The sequence below is a fragment of the Rhinoderma darwinii genome, chromosome 5 (genome assembly GCF_050947455.1).
Source record: "Rhinoderma darwinii isolate aRhiDar2 chromosome 5, aRhiDar2.hap1, whole genome shotgun sequence".
In the NCBI taxonomy this organism is placed as follows: Eukaryota; Metazoa; Chordata; class Amphibia; order Anura; family Rhinodermatidae; genus Rhinoderma; species Rhinoderma darwinii.
The window spans coordinates 154,217,352-154,234,569 of record NC_134691.1 but is presented as its reverse complement, the minus strand read 5'-3'; the positions used below and the strand labels follow the sequence as shown (position 1 = coordinate 154,234,569).

Genomic DNA, 17,218 nt, shown 5'->3' with positions numbered 1-17,218 from the left:
TGGCAGGTCAGAATGACTTGCCCCTTCAATCAGCGCCTTTCAACAACGGAAACAGCGCAATGACGTCATAGCGCCGCTAGCATCGTTGAAAGGTGCTGATTGGCAGGGCAAGTAATTTTGCCCCTCCAATCAGCGTCATTGCAAGGCGATGAATGGTCGGGCACGGAAAGTGCCCGGCCATTCAGCACTAATGCATGTATTTGTACCTGCGTGCTATAGACGTAGGTACAATTACTGCAAGAGGGGGTGGTTGTCGCTATAACCGGGGACCCCTCCGGTGCTAGCGATGCCACCGGGCATGAGAGGGCCCGTGCTTCCCGGCCCATAAATGTTAGAGGCCGGGCGTCGTGGGCTCCATAATGCAATCATGGTACCCTGCATTATATCATGTTGCCCAGTAACGTAACTACCGCTGTAGCAGCTGCTACAGGACCTGCAGCATGAGGGGGCCCATGCTACCCCCCCCCCCCATGCCCGGTGGCGCCGCTAGCAGGCGTTATGGCTGCTACAGCGGTAGCGACGCCACCGGGCATGGGGGGGCGGCACGGTCCCCCTCATGCCGCAGGACCTGTAGCAGCCGCTACGGCGGCTACATCGGTAGTTATGCTACTGGGCAACATGATATAATGCAGGGTACCATGATTGCACTAAACTATGTTTTACTCTAATGCGTTACAGCATTTGAAAGAACTCATAGTTTCGCTGGTCCTTGTCCAGTGTTGTGTAGGACTCAGGGAGAAGTGTCCACTGGCCATCTTCCTGCCAATCTCAGCTTGATTGACAGGACCTTCCTATTTGTGTATAGGGAGAGTCCTGTCAATGAAACTGAGCTGGGCGAGGGGAGGTGCCCAGTGAACATTTCTCTCTGAGTATGGCTCTTATTAAAAGTATGATTTCTCTAAAACGCTGTAGCGCTTAAGACTGTAAAATTTATAAGGTTTTACTCAAATGATGCAGTTTTTACAAAATCGTGGCAAAACAGTTACATAGTTATGAAAATTTGCTGCTTTTTTAAGAAATGTCAGCATTTTTAAAGCGATTTTTGTGCAAGCTCAGTGGGCATACACCCACAAAACAAGTTCATGTGAATACAACATGAGTGTTATCAGGGCACGTGTCGCTATGTCCTGTTTCTCGTGGCTAGGGCAGCGTGAACGTGCTGACAGTTTCCCTGTAATGGTCACCAATGTTGTATTTATAGATGGATGTATATAAATGAGTGATATTTAGCCTTTATATCATAGTATTTATTTTACAGAGATATATTTCCAGAAGGCCTTCCCCCGTCTTATGTATTTGTGGCAACCATACGTTTAAAGGCTCCTGAGACACAAGAAGTTGTTGACCTGTGGAGAATATTGTCCAAAGCTGGTGAAGTCCAGGCGGCTGTGACTTTAGATGGCACAGACAGTTCAGTCATCTTTACAGTCACACAGATGAATGAGAATTATCAAGTGATAAAGTTCAAAGAATTAAAATTAAAGGTAAAACAGCAGATAATACTTTATAAAAGAGATGGCTGAGCTCAGAATAGGAATGGTAGAATGCCCTGCTTGTTTTCTGTCCTTGTTCTTGTTTAGTTTTGTCATAGACTAACCATTAGCATGAATGTCCGTACGTATACAAACATAACTGCGAATACTCAAGCCAGTTAAGATGTGGACATTGATGGCAATAATAATCTGATTCACACATGGGGAAGATTTACTAACGCTGTTTAAGATTTAGACAGCATAAACTTAGACCAGGCAGTCAGAAGATGCGCCAAATTTATCATACTGGTGCATGCTGTATGATAAATTTGGCGCATCTTGTTTGGCCAGTTAGACACTTTTCTCTTCCTTGTGTCAGATTCTAGCACATTTTTGCTGCACGTTGACGCATTTTAAGCGAATACTGGAGATAAATATTCCTAAATTTAAATTTGTGCGCCATAAATGAGCCACATTTTGGCACAAAATGCGACAGTCTCAATAATAGCTCTGTCCCAATATCTTTGTAACAACGATGAACAAGGCCAGGCCATTATAAACTCCCTAACTAGTGTTATAAAATACATTAGACTAAATGTCACACAAGTTTAATGGGTTATTTTAAAGTAAAGAACATAGATTTTTTTTCATATGTCATTGGTTGCAAAGGTAGCAATCAATCGCAAACATGCCACACCACCTTGTGGGTCAACAGTAATAAAAAGATAATGAGAAGGTGGTGCAATGACTTAATCTTATTGCACGGTAATAAGGAGCTTTTCATGCAAACAAATTAATTTGTTCTGGGGACCGGGACATTCAATCTAAATCTTTGCCTCTATCTTTACAGACTACAAAAATGGCTACAAAAGTGTTAATAGTCTTTAAATTATTTTCTTTATATTATATTCTTGCTCAGGAACTATTTGATGAGCGGTGGCACCAGCTGAAGATACTAGTGCGAAGTAAAAGTGCAGTCTTATTTCTGGATGATTCTCTTATTGAAAGCAGAGCCCTCGAAGAAATTGGACCAATTTTCATCAATGGCAAAACTCAGGTTGTAAAGAAAGTGAAGTCAGATCAATCAGTCACTGTAAGTATGGTTGTGTTAATGGACAGTATACTCTTTTGATAATTACAGTGCAGGACTGTTGATAATATTGAATTGTAGATACTGTATGCTTGGCTCACATACAGAAATCATAAGACACCATAGCAAAACTTAGAATGAGCCCCCACCCCCCCCCCACTGAGAGGTCATCCAAATGTACTATGCTTTTATTTAAAGAGGCTCTGTCACCAGATTTTGCAACCCCTATCTGCTATTGCAGCAGATCGGCGCTGCAATGTAGATAACAGTAACGTTTTTTTTTTGTTTTTTTTAAAAACTAGCATTTTTGGCCAAATTATGACCATTTTTATATTTATGTAAATGAGGCTTTCTAAAGTACAACTGGGCGTGTTTAAAGTAAAAGTACAACTGGGCGTGTATTGTGTTCGTTACATCGGGGCGTTTTTACTTCTCTTACTAGCTGGGCGTTGTGTATAGAAGTATCAGCCACTTCTCTTCACAACGCCCAGCTTCTGGCAGTGCAAAGACACAGCGTGTTCTCGAGAGATCACGCTGTGACGTCACTCACTTCCTGCCCCAGGTCCTGCATCGTGTCGGCCACATCGGCACCAGAGGCTACATTTGATTCTGCAGCAGCATCGGTGTTTGCAGGTAAGTCGATGTAGCTACTTTTCTGCAAACGCTGATGCTGCTGCAGAATCAACTGTAGCCTCTGGTGCCGATGTGTCCTCGCTCGTCCGACACGATGCAGGACCTGGGGCAGGAAGTGAGTGACGTCACAGCGTGATCTCTCGAGAACACGCTGTGTCTGTGCACTGCCAGAAGCTGGGCGTTCTGAAGAGAAGTGGATGATACTTCTTGTCAGAACGCCCAGCTAGTAAAAGAAGTAAACACGCCTAGATGTAACGAACACAATACACGCCCAGTTGTACTTTTACTTTAAACATGCCCAGTTGTACTTTAGAAAGCCTCATTTACATAAATATAAAAATGGTCATAACTTGGCCAAAAATGCTCGTTTTAAAAAAAAACAAAATGTTACTCTTATCTCCATTGCAGCGCCGATCTGCTGCAATAGGAGATAGGGGTTGCAAAATCTGGTGACAGAGCCTCTAAGTCAAAGTCAATCATAATTTCATAATACACCTTTATAGGGGTTGGAGTTGCATTTTTGTACTTAGTCGTACAAATAGTATTGAACTCAATGAGAGCTGTGAACATCTGTATGCAGTTAGGTCTACCTAGTGGCAGCTGTAGGCGAAAATTATGGCAGTGACGGAAAGTTTTAGGCAGTTGGAGAAAAATGCTGCAAAGTAAGAATGCTTTAAAAAATAGAAGTGTTAATAGTTTTTTATTTATCAATTAACCAAATACAAAGTGAATGAACAGAAGAGAAATCTAAATCAAATCAATATTTGGTGTGACCTCTCTTTGCCTTCAAAACAGCATCAATTCTTCTAGGTACACTTGCACACAGTTTTTGTTGGAACTCGGCAGGGAGGTTGTTGCAAACATCTAGGGGAACTAACCACAGATCTTCTGTGGATGTAGGCTTCCTCAAATCCTTCTGTCTCTTCATGTAATCCCAGGCAGACTCGATGATGTTGAGATCAGGTCTCTGTGGGCTTGATATCATCACTCCAGGACGTCTTGTTCTTCTTTACGCTGAAGATAGTTCTTAAAGGAACAGTGTCATCACAAATTATTTTTTTATATGTTAAAGATGTTAGTGCTTTATTAAAAACGTTTATATTCATTTGTGTGTTTGTGTTTTACTTTTTCTTATTTTTACACTTTTTCTTCCCTATGGGGGCTGCCATTTTTTGTTCCATTTCTGTGTGTGTCGATTAACGACACATACAGACATGGAATACGGCAGCCACAGTCCCATAGGGACTGCGAACGGCTCCCGTCCCATTGACTTCAGTGTACGGCGTCTGTGTGGGAACTGCGCATGCGCCGCTCCCACACAGTCCAATTCGAAATTGGCGCCGTCCGGCGCCATTTTCCTGTGGACCGGAAGTCGCGGCCGGACAGTAATATTACTACATCCGGTCGCGGCTTCCGGATTTGTGCACTTGGACCAGCGGCAGCAAACGGAGCGGACGGGCCGGAGGGAGCCGCGGCGGCAGGAGCAGGTAAGAGATTTCAATGTATGTTCGTGTTTGTGTGTGTTTACTACTGTATGTAAACCTACTACACTGTGTGTTAGCTCAAAAAATGGCGACACACAGTGTAGGAGGTTACACCGTTCAAACCCCTCGTTTATCCCGGCACTAGCCAGGATAAAGGAGGGGGGGATGCTGAGAGCTCACTAGAGCGAGGGCTTTTTACCCAATTTTGCAAAGCTGCAATTTTGGGAATAGCTCCATCTAGTGACCAAAAATGGGTAGTATTATAAATTAGAATTAATTTATAATATTTCCTGACTCGTGAAAAAAATAAAAAAAATTTGAACAATGTTTAATCACCCACACACTAAATGTTTAATTTAAAAAAAAAAAACATGTTTTTCTGGCAACACATTCCCTTTAATGACATTTGCTGTATGTTTGGGGTCGTTGTCCAGCTGCAGAAAATTTTTTGGAGCCAATCAGACGCCTCCCTGATAGTATTGCACAATGGATAAGTATCTGCCTGTATTTCTCAGCATTGAGGACACCATTAATCCTGACCAAATCCCCAACTCCATTTGCTGAAATGCAGCCCCAAACTTGAAAGGAACCTCCAAGATGCTTCATTGTTGCCTGCAGACACTCATTATTGTACTGCTCTCCAGTCCTTCGGTGAACAAACTGCCTTCTGTTACAGCCAAATATTGAAAATTTTGATTCATCAGTCCATAGCACCTGTTGCCATTTTTCTGCACCCCAGTTCCTATGTTTTCATACACAGTTGAGTCCCTTGGCCTTGTTTCCACGTAGAAGGTATGGCTTTTTGGCCACATTTTTTCCATGAAGACCACTTCTGGCCATACTTCTCCGAACAGTAGATGGGTGTACCTGGGACCAAGTGGTTTCTGCCAGTTCTGAGTAGATGGCACTGCTGGACATCTTCTGATTTAAAGGGAAGTAAGCATGATGTGTCTTTGATCTGATGCACTCAGTTTCCTTGGCTGACCACTGCATCTACAGTCCTCAACGTTGCCTGTTTCTTTGTGCTTCTACAAAAGAGCTTGAACTGCACATCTTGAAACCCCAATCTGCTTTGAAATCTTTGCCTGGGAGAGACCTTGCTGAGGCAGTATATCTACCGTATGTCTTGTTGCTGTGCTCAGTCTTTGCAATAGTGGAAGTGTGACATGAAACGGTCTTCCACAACCTCACCATTTTAGCAGAGTGTGGCTGTTCCTCACCCAGTTTTAAGCCTCCTACACAGCTGTTTATGTTACAGTTAATGACTGTTTTATCCTACATATGAAAGTGATGATCATTATGACCTGTTTGGTATAATTGGTTAATCATACACCTGGCTATAATCCTACTGTAAAGGGAAGTGTCCCTATGTCTATATATATATATATATATATATATATATATATATATATATATATATATATATATATAATATGTATGTGTATGTATAATACATATAATGTATCATGAGCCAGGGCTGTAACAACAAAAGCCCTGGTCATGAATGCGGTTGTAAGCGAAGCAGGACAATTAGCATTGCCCTGCTTGTTTGGAAACCATGGAGACAAGGGATAGTTATCCCCTGTCTCCATTTCAAGTCTCCCGTGCGCACGGACTGTCTCGTGCGGGCGCTCATGAGTCGGCTGGTGATAGATTATCACCATGCCGACGCATGCTAGCCGGGGGCAAGCGCCACATCCCACGCTGCGAGCGTACCGACAGGGTTAAATAGCCCTGTGTCGGTACGCTCAGAAGCCGAAGCTAGCTGGAGCTAGCAGAAGACGAGCAGCTGAGAGCTGCCTGCCTGCCTCACACACCACCACGACCCGGCTCACCTCTCTCTCCTCCAAAGACCTAGGCTCCTGCTTCTGCCTCTGCTCCACCAAAGTCACGCTAAGTATCAAGTGTAGCAGCAGCTACACTTAACCCTGTCTCCTCCTGCTGTAATCCTTGCTTCCCTGAGTTAACCCCTTGCTCTCCCTGAGTACTGTCCCTACTCCCCCTGAGTAAGTTAACCCTTGCTTCCCTGAGTTAACCCCTTGCTTCCCTGAGTCCCTGAGTTAACCCTTGCTCTCCCTGAGTACTGTCCCTACTGTCCCAGAGTTAACCCTTGCTTCTCTGAGTAACCCTGTGTTCCCTAAGTTCACCCTTGCTACCCTAAGTACCCTGCAGTGACCCTTGACCTGCACATCCCCAGGTACACAGAAACCCATTCCCCTTGTTCCTCCTTATCCCGTATTAACCCTTAGTGTATAGGAAAAGTTATATTAGGAGGGAGTGGGATAGAGATAGTGAGCGTGTGAGAATCACAAGTAACTTATGTGTATTGTGTTGTAACGTAACTGTATTCTGTGTATGTTTAGGTAAGTGGGTGGCGGTATAATTAGGAGTATGATACCGTGTTTATACTGTACTGTGATTAGTTACTGTAATTTATATATGAGAGTGATTGCTGTATGTTAATAAATATTACCTTTATTTACTATACGGTCTTATTCCCTTGAGTAGCCGCTAAAGCATTTAGATCGACGTTAGTATAAGGAAAAGGTAGGGGAACTAGGCATAACCCTAGTGACCCTAATTGTAAAGGCGGTAGTAATAGTGGGTGCCACTAACCAGTGAATCCCGCTATTACCCCACCCCCTTTAACACCTACAAAATTCATGACTTTGTTCAAGTGTACCTAAAATGTATGATGTTTTGAAGGAAAAGGGTGGTCATACCAATTATTGATTTGATTTAGATTTCTCTTCTGTTCATTCACTTTGTATTTTGTCAATTGATATAAAAAAAATATTATCACTTCTATTTTTGAAAGCAATCTTACGTTGCAGCTTTTTTCACAACTGTCTAAAACGTTTGCGCAGTACGGTATATTTATTTTTATTTTATATATAAATAGTAAATTGCACCCATTCCTTAAAGAAGCACTTCGAGAAAAACTTTTAGGGCATGACCACACATGGCGGAATTCCTCCGCAACTGTCCGCATCAATGCCGCACAGAATCTGCGTTGCAGATTCTGCAGCGGATCTGCACAAAATGTGCAGAAAATTGATGCGGACTGGCCGCTGCGGACTGCAGGAAAAGTGCTTCTCTTCTCCCTATTCAGTGCAGGATAGAGAGAAGGGACAGCACTTTCCCTAGTGAAAGTCAAAGAAATTCATATTTACCGCCCGTTGTCTTGGTGACGCGTCCCTCTTTCGGCATCCGGCCCGACCTCCCTGGATGACGCTCCAGTCCATGTGACCGCTGCAGCCTGTGCTTGGCCTGTGATTGGCTGCAGCCGTCACTTACACTGAAACGTCATCCTGGGAGGCCGGACTGTAGACAGACGCAGGGAGTTCTCGGTAAGTATGAACTTATATATTTTTTTACAGATACATGTATATTGAGATCGGTAGTCACTGTCCCGGGTGCAGAAACAGTTACTGCCGATCGCTTAACTCTTTCAGCACCCTGGACAGTGACTATTTACAGACGTCTCCTAGCAACGCTCCCGTCATTACGGGAGCCCCATTGACTTCCTCAGTCTGGCTGTAGACCTAGAAATACATAGGTCCAGCCAGAATGAAGAAATGTCATGGTAGTAAAAACAATACGCTCCGCAGCACACATAAGATCTGCGGACTTCATTGCGGAATTTTGACTCTCCATTGAAGTCAATGGAGAAATTCCGCCATGAGTCCGCAACCAGTCCGCCACTGCTCCGCAACAGACAGAGCATGCTGCGGACACCAAATTCCGCTCCGCAGCCTATGCTCCGCAGCGGAATTGTACGCATCGTGTAAACGAACACTGCTAAATTAAAGTGAAAGTCAATGGAGAAACGGCTCCGCTGCGGATTAACGCTGCGGAGTGTCCGCAGCGGAATTTAAGTGAAATTCCGCTATGTGTGAACCCGCCCTTATAGTTTCCTTTGTCTGTCATGTACAACAGAGGACCGGAAGCTAGATGATAAATCACAAAACTATTGGTAAGAAAAATAATGGCACTACTATTTAAAAACGTAGGAAACTTTAAAAGATTTGATGAGAGTGCTTCTTTAAGGTATGGGGCAACATTATAATATGGGAATAACAGGGTGATTAATTTCACATTTGTTGCACTGGGATTCCCCTCTTTGTTTGCTAGAGGCTGGAAAGATATCTGTAAGTCGTTACCCATGTCCAACCCTAGCCTTGATATACAAAGTCTGGCATTTTTCCTCTAAAGCAATGTAAAAAATAAAAAAAGTAAACAAAATTAGTATTGCTGCGTCCGTAAAAGTCTGAACTATTACAATATAGCTTTATTTACCGTGCACGGCGAACGCCGTAAAAAATAAAAATGTAAACTGCCAAAATCGCTGTTTTTGTGGTCAGCTTAGCTCCCAAAACAAATGTAATATAAAGTGATCAAAAAGTCATATGTACCAGCAAATGGTACCAATAAAAGCTACAGCTCGTCCTGCAAACAATAAGCCCTCACACCGCTCAATGCACAGAAAAATAAAAAATAGTTATCGCTCTCAGAATGTGGTGAAAAAAACTTTTTTTTTTAACAAAATGTTTTTGTTTTTTGAAAGTACTAAAATATAAAAAAATTCATATAAATTTGATAACACCGTAATTGTATTGAGCCACAGAATAAAGATAAGTTGTTGTTTTTACCAGACGGTGTAAGACGTAAAAACGGAACCCAAAAAATAATGGAGGAATCGCAGTTTTTTCCAATTTCAGTCCGAAAAAAAAATAAAAAATCAGCTTCCCAGTACATTGTATGGTACTTTAAATGCTACCAATAGAAATTACAACTCCTCCCGAAAAATATAAGCCATCACACCACTCTATTGACAGAAAAATAAATAAGTTATGGCTCTTGGAAGGCGGAAAGTGAAAAACGAAAATCAAAAAATGGCTGTGTGTTTAAGGGGTTAAAGTATCTAAAGACGAAAAGAAAATATGTGGTGATAAAATAACCCAAAGGAAAATAATAATAATAATAATAACAACAATATTGTAAATATAATTGTCACAATAGAAAATGTAATTTCTAGAATTTACGACATTAATGGCTAATATTTTGCTGTATGTTCAGATGGAGGTACAGAAATTAAGGTTGTACTGTGATCCAGAGCAAAATGAAAGAGAGACAGCCTGCGAAATTTACTCTGTGGTAAGTATAAGAATGTCTAATTGGTATAACGTATCTGGGTGTACATATAAGAACTGACCTTTTACAACGGTTTACAAATAACTTCGTTCCCCTACTATCCAAATTCTGCACAGATCTTGCTTCCTGGCATAAAAAGGAATTCTCCTGGTTTGGTCGTATTAATATTATAAAAATGTCGCTCCTCCCCAGATTGTTGTGCCTCCTTTAGACGATCCCCATCTCCATCCCATCCTCCTTTTGGTTACGTATCCAACAATGCTTTTGCCCATCAGGCCGTCCCCGTCTAAGGCTTCATGCACACGACCGCGCCCGTAATTACGACCCATAATTACGGGCACGGCCGGCCGCGGACAGCCGGACGTTTTTATGGGCCGTGCTTCCATTATAAAGTTTAGGAGCACGGTCCATAAAATAAAAAAATAGGACATGTCCTTTTTTTTTCAGCAGGTTTCTACGGCACGGACACCCTCCCGTAGACATACGGGAAGGTGTCCGTTGGCCATAGAAATGAATGGGCCCATAATAACGGGCGATTTTACGGTCGTGTGCATGGGGCCTTAGCAGGACAATTCTTACTCGGTCCAGGGATGCCAGGTGGGGTTGGCTTGCCGGAGTGTCGTCTCTGCATGTTCTCGACTTTTTTCACAATTCCGAATCCAAAATCAGGGTCCGTTTAGCCCAGCAATTTTTCACCCGTACCCGGTCTACCCTGCCTTGCACGTGAACGTGGACCTTGTCTAGAAATGGACCGACTCAAGCCTCATTTGTTGTCTCCCTTCTTGTCATTATGAGCCTCCGAGGTGGGAGGTTCCCTCATAGACCCACTAACACCTGTTAGGGTATGTTCACACGCTGAGCCAAAAACGTCTGAAAATACGGAGCTGTTTTCAAGGGAAAACAGCACCTGATTTTCAGAAGTTTTTTGACCAACTCACGTTTTTCGCTGCGTTTTTTGGGCCGTTTTCGCGGCGTTTTTGCGCCATTTTTTCAGCCGTTTTTGGAGCTGTTTTCAATAGAGTCTATGAGGAAACGGCTCCAAAAACGTCCCAAGAAGTGTCCTGCACTTCTTTTGACGAGGCTGTAATTTTACGCGTCGTCTTTTGACAGCTGTCAAACGACGACGCGTAAATTACAGGTCGTCGGCACAGTACGTCAGCAAACCCATTCAAATGAATGGGCAGATGTTTGCCGACGTATTGGAGCCGTATTTTCAGGCGTAAATCGAGGCATAATACGCCTCGTTTACGCCTGAAAATAGGTCGTGTGAACCCAGCCTTACTGACAATCCAGCATTTCCTGCATGTGAGACCCGACTCTCCTTCCTAGGCAGGTCATCGACCAATCCCATGTACTTTACTCAAGTCCTTTCCAACTCCTCCCTACTCCCATTAGCCACAATCTTCCCAACTGATGCGCCCTCAGCAATTCACATGTTTGAATATACCCAATTAAAACACTTTTATAATGTAACTAACCGTCAAGCCCACCTTCACCATACGCTAACAGAATTTGAAAGCATATACGTTTCTACATTGCCCCCTATCTCCACACTATATAACCTACTCCTTTACCAACAATCTCATCATCTTCCATCTTTTTGTAAGGCTTCGGAAAATGAACTGAACAAAACATTTACCTACGCGCAATGGAAATGGTGTTTTTTCCTTTCCCAAAAAGCCTCCATAGCTATACGGGCTCAAGAAACTAGTTATAAAATTATCTCTAGGTGGTATCGGGTTCCTACTGCCCTCCATAAATGGTATCCATCCATACCAGACAATTGTTGGTGCCGTGGCGCTACAGGTGGCTCCATGTCTCACATTTGGTGGAGTTGCCCCTCCTTGCAGAGCTTTTGGACTGCTGTACTCAAAATCATATCTGAAGTCACTCGGGTCTCGGTCCCCAATTCCCCCGAGGCAGTTCTTCTATTCATGTTCCCTATGCCACTACCCATTTATAAACTGTCTCTAACTAGACATCTCCTCCAGGCTGCAAAGTCAGTCATCTCACGTAAGTGGAAAACGGCGGACCCTCCAAAGTTGGACAAATGGTTCCAGAAGGTTGCCTTGATAGAAAGAATGGAACACCTGAGGTCACACTCCCCAGCTGCCTCCAAGCGATACACATCTATATGGTCCCATTGGACTATGTTCCTCTCTTCTCCCACATATTTAAATATATTGACTTGAGACCCAATTCCCCCTTCCTATATACCTTAGACTGAGGAGTCATTACTTGCTACTTTGTGTGGTTTTGTCCGCTTCAACCATTTCCTTGCCATGCGTATAGCTGATCTTGCTTCTTTCTACTCATAATAATCCAGAACTGGAGTCCAGGCTCACCCCTCACCCTGACCTGTGCCCTACCATATCCCTCTTCCGCCCTTGTTTGTCTTCCTTCTGTTTTTTCCTTCCCCCCTCCCTTGTCTAACTGCGAGGAGCTTCACTTCCTGTGATGGCGCTTGTAGGATGCCGTTACACTTTATGTTGTGTAAGAGATTGAGTTGTTCTGCCTCTATTTAATTTTCTATGCAATGCTCCTGTTCATTATACTTCTCCACGTTGCTGATGTATATTGTCGCTTGTCATAAGATGTGATGCTCACCTCCTTGTTGGAGCTTTGCCCTTCTTTGTTATTTTCTTTCTTTCATGTAGAGGTATTTCTCCCAACTGCGGTTTATACTTGTTTGTTTTAAAACCAATAAAAAACTTTGAATATGAAAAACAAAAAGAAGGTCTAATTGTTGTGCATGAAATAAGTAACCACATACTGTCGCTGGGACATCTGGGGCTATGTAAAAGCTGTGTGCAAATTTTATAGTAATGTGGTTTCATTGTTATATGTGGCCACCATACGTAGGGGGGACTTAACAATTTGTGCGCTGATCTATTATGCATTCGATATTGTTAGTGCACTAACATAGGAGTGGCTTACTAGTGACTTGCTACAAAGTGTTGGCTACAGCAGCTGACAATTACTAAACACAAGAAGACTATTGGCTAACCACTTCAGGATCACCCACTGTAGATATGCGTCCACATTTACTGGGCTTTGTGCAGAATCGACTTATATTTAAGACCATTCTTTTGCTGGCAAATCTGTTCCCCCCCCCCCCCCCCCACAGCAGCCCCAATACCCGATCTGGATGTTGCTAACAGTCTCTGGTCCTGGTGACATCACTGTGACATGAAAGGTTCAGGTCCAGATCATGTGATCACCATGACAACCCATTACGGCACTCACAGGAAAAGTTTTTTTGCAGTAGCATATTTTCCTGGTGTCTGTGCAGTATAAAATCCTGTCTCTCCTCCTATCTCCTGTCAGAGTAAGATTTGAGGAATGAAAGAAGGTGTTACACAGAACAAACATTTATTTTTTGCTGAAAGTAATAAGCTATTAACCCCTTCCTGCCTGCTCCAGTTAAGTTACAGGGCTACTGAAATCGTCGTCGCCATTTTACGTTCTCTGTTTAATGTCACTGCCAGCTCCTGCGAATAATTCCTTCAACTGGTTCGGGTTGTCATTTTGCCAGTCCAACCCTGCACCTTGATAGTGAACTGAAGTATAATCTAATTGTCTTGAGAGCTGTCATCTAATACTAAAATAGGGGATTTGCTCATGTTTCATTATAGCGGCGTCATACGTTACACGATGTACATATATTTTGCATAATCTTTACAGAATAACTAGGGTATACTTTTTTTGGGGTAAATAGTATTGGTCCTAAAACTATCTTAGAACAGAATATGAAAATAATGAGAAAAAGTGTATTTTTTCCGGATTCTCCCCATTTCTCCCTAAACAAGACTACTTAATAAAAAAATATTAGATCAAATTGGAAAAAGTAAAAAGCTATATGTGTTCTGAAAACAACCTTAACCCCTTCCCGCTCCTTGACGTACTATTACGTCATGGCAGCTGTATCGTTCGCGCTCCATGACGTAATAGTACGTCTCAGGAGTAACGGCCGTTTCGGCCGTCCTCCCGACACATACAGGAGCTGTGACAGCTGCTGTCTTGTTCAGCAGCTGTCACAGCTCCTACAGCGGGGACCGATCGCTGTGTCCCCGCTGATTAACCCCTTAAAAGCCGCGTTCTATAGAGATCGCGGCTTTTTAGGGGTTAAGCTGCCATCGCCGGCCTGCTACGCGATAGCGGCCGGCGATGGTGACTATGGCAACCGGACACCAAACAATGGCGTCCGGCTATGCCATAGACGGAAGCCTAGTGGGTCCTGACAACGTCAGGACCCACTATGCTTGCTGTCAGTGAGTAGCTGACAGTTCTAATACACTGCACTACGCATGTAGTGCAGTGTATTAGAATAGCGATCAGGGCCTCCTGCCCTCAAGTCCCCTAGTGGGACAAAGTAATACAGTAAAAAAAAAGTTAAAAAAAGATGTTTAAAAATAAGAAAATAAAAGATTTAAAAGTAATAAAAGTAAAAATCCCCCCTTTTCCCTTATCAGTCCTTTATTATTAATAAAAATATATAAAAAAACAAATAAACTATACATAATTGGTATCGCCGCATCCGTAACGGCCTGAAGTACAAAATTATTTCATTATTTATCCCGCACGGTGAACGCCGTAAAATAAAATAATAATAAACCGTACCACAATCACAATTCTTTGGTCACTTCACCTCCCAAAAAATGGAATAAAAAGAGATCAAAAAGTCGCATGTACCTAAAAATGGTACTGATCGAAACTACAGTTTGTTACGCAAAAAATAAGTCCTCGCACGGCTTTATTGATTGAAAAATAAAAACGTTATGGCGCTTAGAATATGGTAACACAAAAAGTGAATGATTGTTTACAAAACGTATTTTATTGTGCAAACGCCATAACACATAAAAAAAACTATAAACATCTGGTATCGCCGTAATCGTATCGCCGCGCAGAATAAAGTGAATATGTCATTTATAGCGCACGGTGAACGCTGTAAAAAAAAACGAAAAAAAAAACAATTGTAGAATTGCTGTTTTTTAGTCACCACGCCACCTAAAAATAGAATAAAAACTGATCAAAAAGCCGCATGCACCCCAAGAAAACTACAATGGATTCCTCAAGGGGTCTAGTTTCCAAATTGGGGTCACTTTTGGGGGGTTCCCAATGTTTTGGCACCACAAGACCTCTTCAAACCGGACATGGTGCCTAATAAAAAAGAGGCCTCAAAATCCACTAGGCACTCCTTTGCTTCTGAGGCCGGTGCTTCAGTCCATTACCGCACTAGGGCCACATGTGGGATATTTCTCAAAACTGCAGAATCTGGCCAATACGTATTGAGTTGCGTTTCACTGATAAATCCTTTTGTGTTATAAAAAAAAATGGTATAAAGAGGATTTTCTGACAAAAAAAATAAATTTAAATTTCACCTCTACTTTGCTCTAAATTTTTGTGAAACACCTAAAGAGTTCATAAACTTTCTAAATGCTGTTGTGAATACTTTGAAGGGTCTAGTTTCTAAAATGGGGTGTTTAATAGGGGTTTCTAATATATGGGCCCCTCAAAGCAACTTCAGAACTGAACTGGAACCTAAAAAAATAAATAAATGAAGCAATACTTCGCTTCTTACATTATACTGATAATGAGCCGTGCCCACCCCGAGGTGACCCCAGTTTTGACCGTTTGTATAAACGGAGACCCCTATTAGACCGTTCCAGTGCCCGGTTTTCCCAAGCATACACCCTCGAGAAGTGTATTTCTATTGATGAGTCCCTGGTACATTTTAAAGGGAGGGTTCAATTCCGCGAGTACCTGCCGGGTAAGAGGTCAAGGTATGGCGTGAAGATGTATAAGCTGTGAGAGTGCATCAGGGTATACCTACAGGTTTAGGATATATGAAGGAAAGGCCACCCCCAAACCAGACTGCATCCTGGACTACAATAGGTACATGGGAGGGATGGACTTGTAAGATCAAGCCCTGAAGCCCTACAGCGCTATGCGGTATGGTATAAGAAGCTGGCCGTGCACATCATACAGATGGCTTTGTACAATGCGTACGTGCTACGTCGATGTGCAGGCCAGACGGGAACTTTCCTGGAATTTCAAGAGGTGATTATCAAGAACCTAATCTTTAGGGACCAAGAAGGGGGGGCACCCAGTACTTCTGGAAGCGAGCCCACACACATCGTACCAGGGCAACACTTTCCAGGAGAAGTTCCCCAAACTGGCAATAAGGGAAAAAGTCAAAAGAGGTGCAAAGTCTGCTATAAGAGGGCGATAATGGATGACACAATATATCAATGTGACACGTGTCCCGAATAACCAGAGCTCTGTATGAAAGTGTTTTAAAATTTATCATACATCCCTTGGTTTATAATTTACCCCAATTTTACTTACCCTGATGCACTCCACACAGCTTATCCCCCCTCGTCTTTCCCCTCTGAGCCCTGCTGTGTGTCCAGGCAGCTGATAACAGCCACATGTAGGGTATTGCCATACCCGGGAGAACCCACATTACAGTTTATGGGGTGTAGGTCTCCGGTCAAAATGCTCACTACACCTCTAGATGAATGCCTTAAGGGTGTAGTTTTTAAAACGGGGTCACTTCTTGCGGGTTTCAACTGTACTGGTACCTCAGGGGCTTCTGCATACATGACTTCGCACTAGAAAATCCCCAGTAGGCCAAATGGTGGTCCTTTCCTTCTGAGCCCTCCCATGGGCCCAAACGGCAGTTTATCACCACAAATGGGGTATTGCGGCACTCAGGACAAATTGGGCAACAAAATGGAGTATTTTATTTCTTGTGAAAATAAGAATTTTTGAGCTAAAATTACATATTATTGGAAAATATATATTTTTTTTTAATTCCCAGCCCAATTCAAATAAGTTCTGTAAAGAAACTATGGAGTCTAAATGGTCACATTACCCATAAATGAATTCCTTGAGGGGTGTAGTTTCCAAAATGGGGTCACTTCTGGTGGGTTTCCATTGCTTTGATACCTCTGGGGCTCTGCAAATGCGACATGGCACCCGAAAACCAAACCAGCAAAATCTGTACTCCAAAGAACACACAGCGCTCCTTCCCTTCTGAGGCCTCCCATGGGCCCAAACGGCAGTTTATTGCCACAAATGGGGTATTGATGCACTCAGGAGAAATTGGGCAACAAAATTTAGTATTTTGTTCCCCGTGAAAATAAGACATTTTGGTAAAAAATTACATCTTATTGGAAAAAATGTCATTTTTTTTAATGTCACAGCCCAATTGAAATAGGTGCTGTGTAAAAACTGTGTGGTCAAAATGCTAACAACAACCATAAATGAATTCCTTGAGGGGTGTAGTTTCCAAAATGGGGTCACTTTTGGTGGATTTCCATTGCTTTGATACCTCTGGGGCTCTGCAAATGCGACATGGCAACCGAAAGCCAATCCAGCAA

General features: G+C 42.7%; 1 protein-coding gene across 1 annotated transcript in view; it reads left to right on the top strand.

Moving 5' to 3' along the window:
• The window catches only part of LOC142652516 (uncharacterized), a 122,393-nt gene that overhangs the window by 35,183 nt on the left and 69,992 nt on the right, over nt 1–17,218 (top strand). The window contains exons 4-6 of the mRNA XM_075828167.1: nt 1,259–1,484; nt 2,392–2,565; nt 9,759–9,836. Coding sequence (XP_075684282.1) covers nt 1,259–1,484; nt 2,392–2,565; nt 9,759–9,836 — 478 coding nt within the window. The remainder of the gene's footprint in view (nt 1–1,258; nt 1,485–2,391; nt 2,566–9,758; nt 9,837–17,218) is intronic.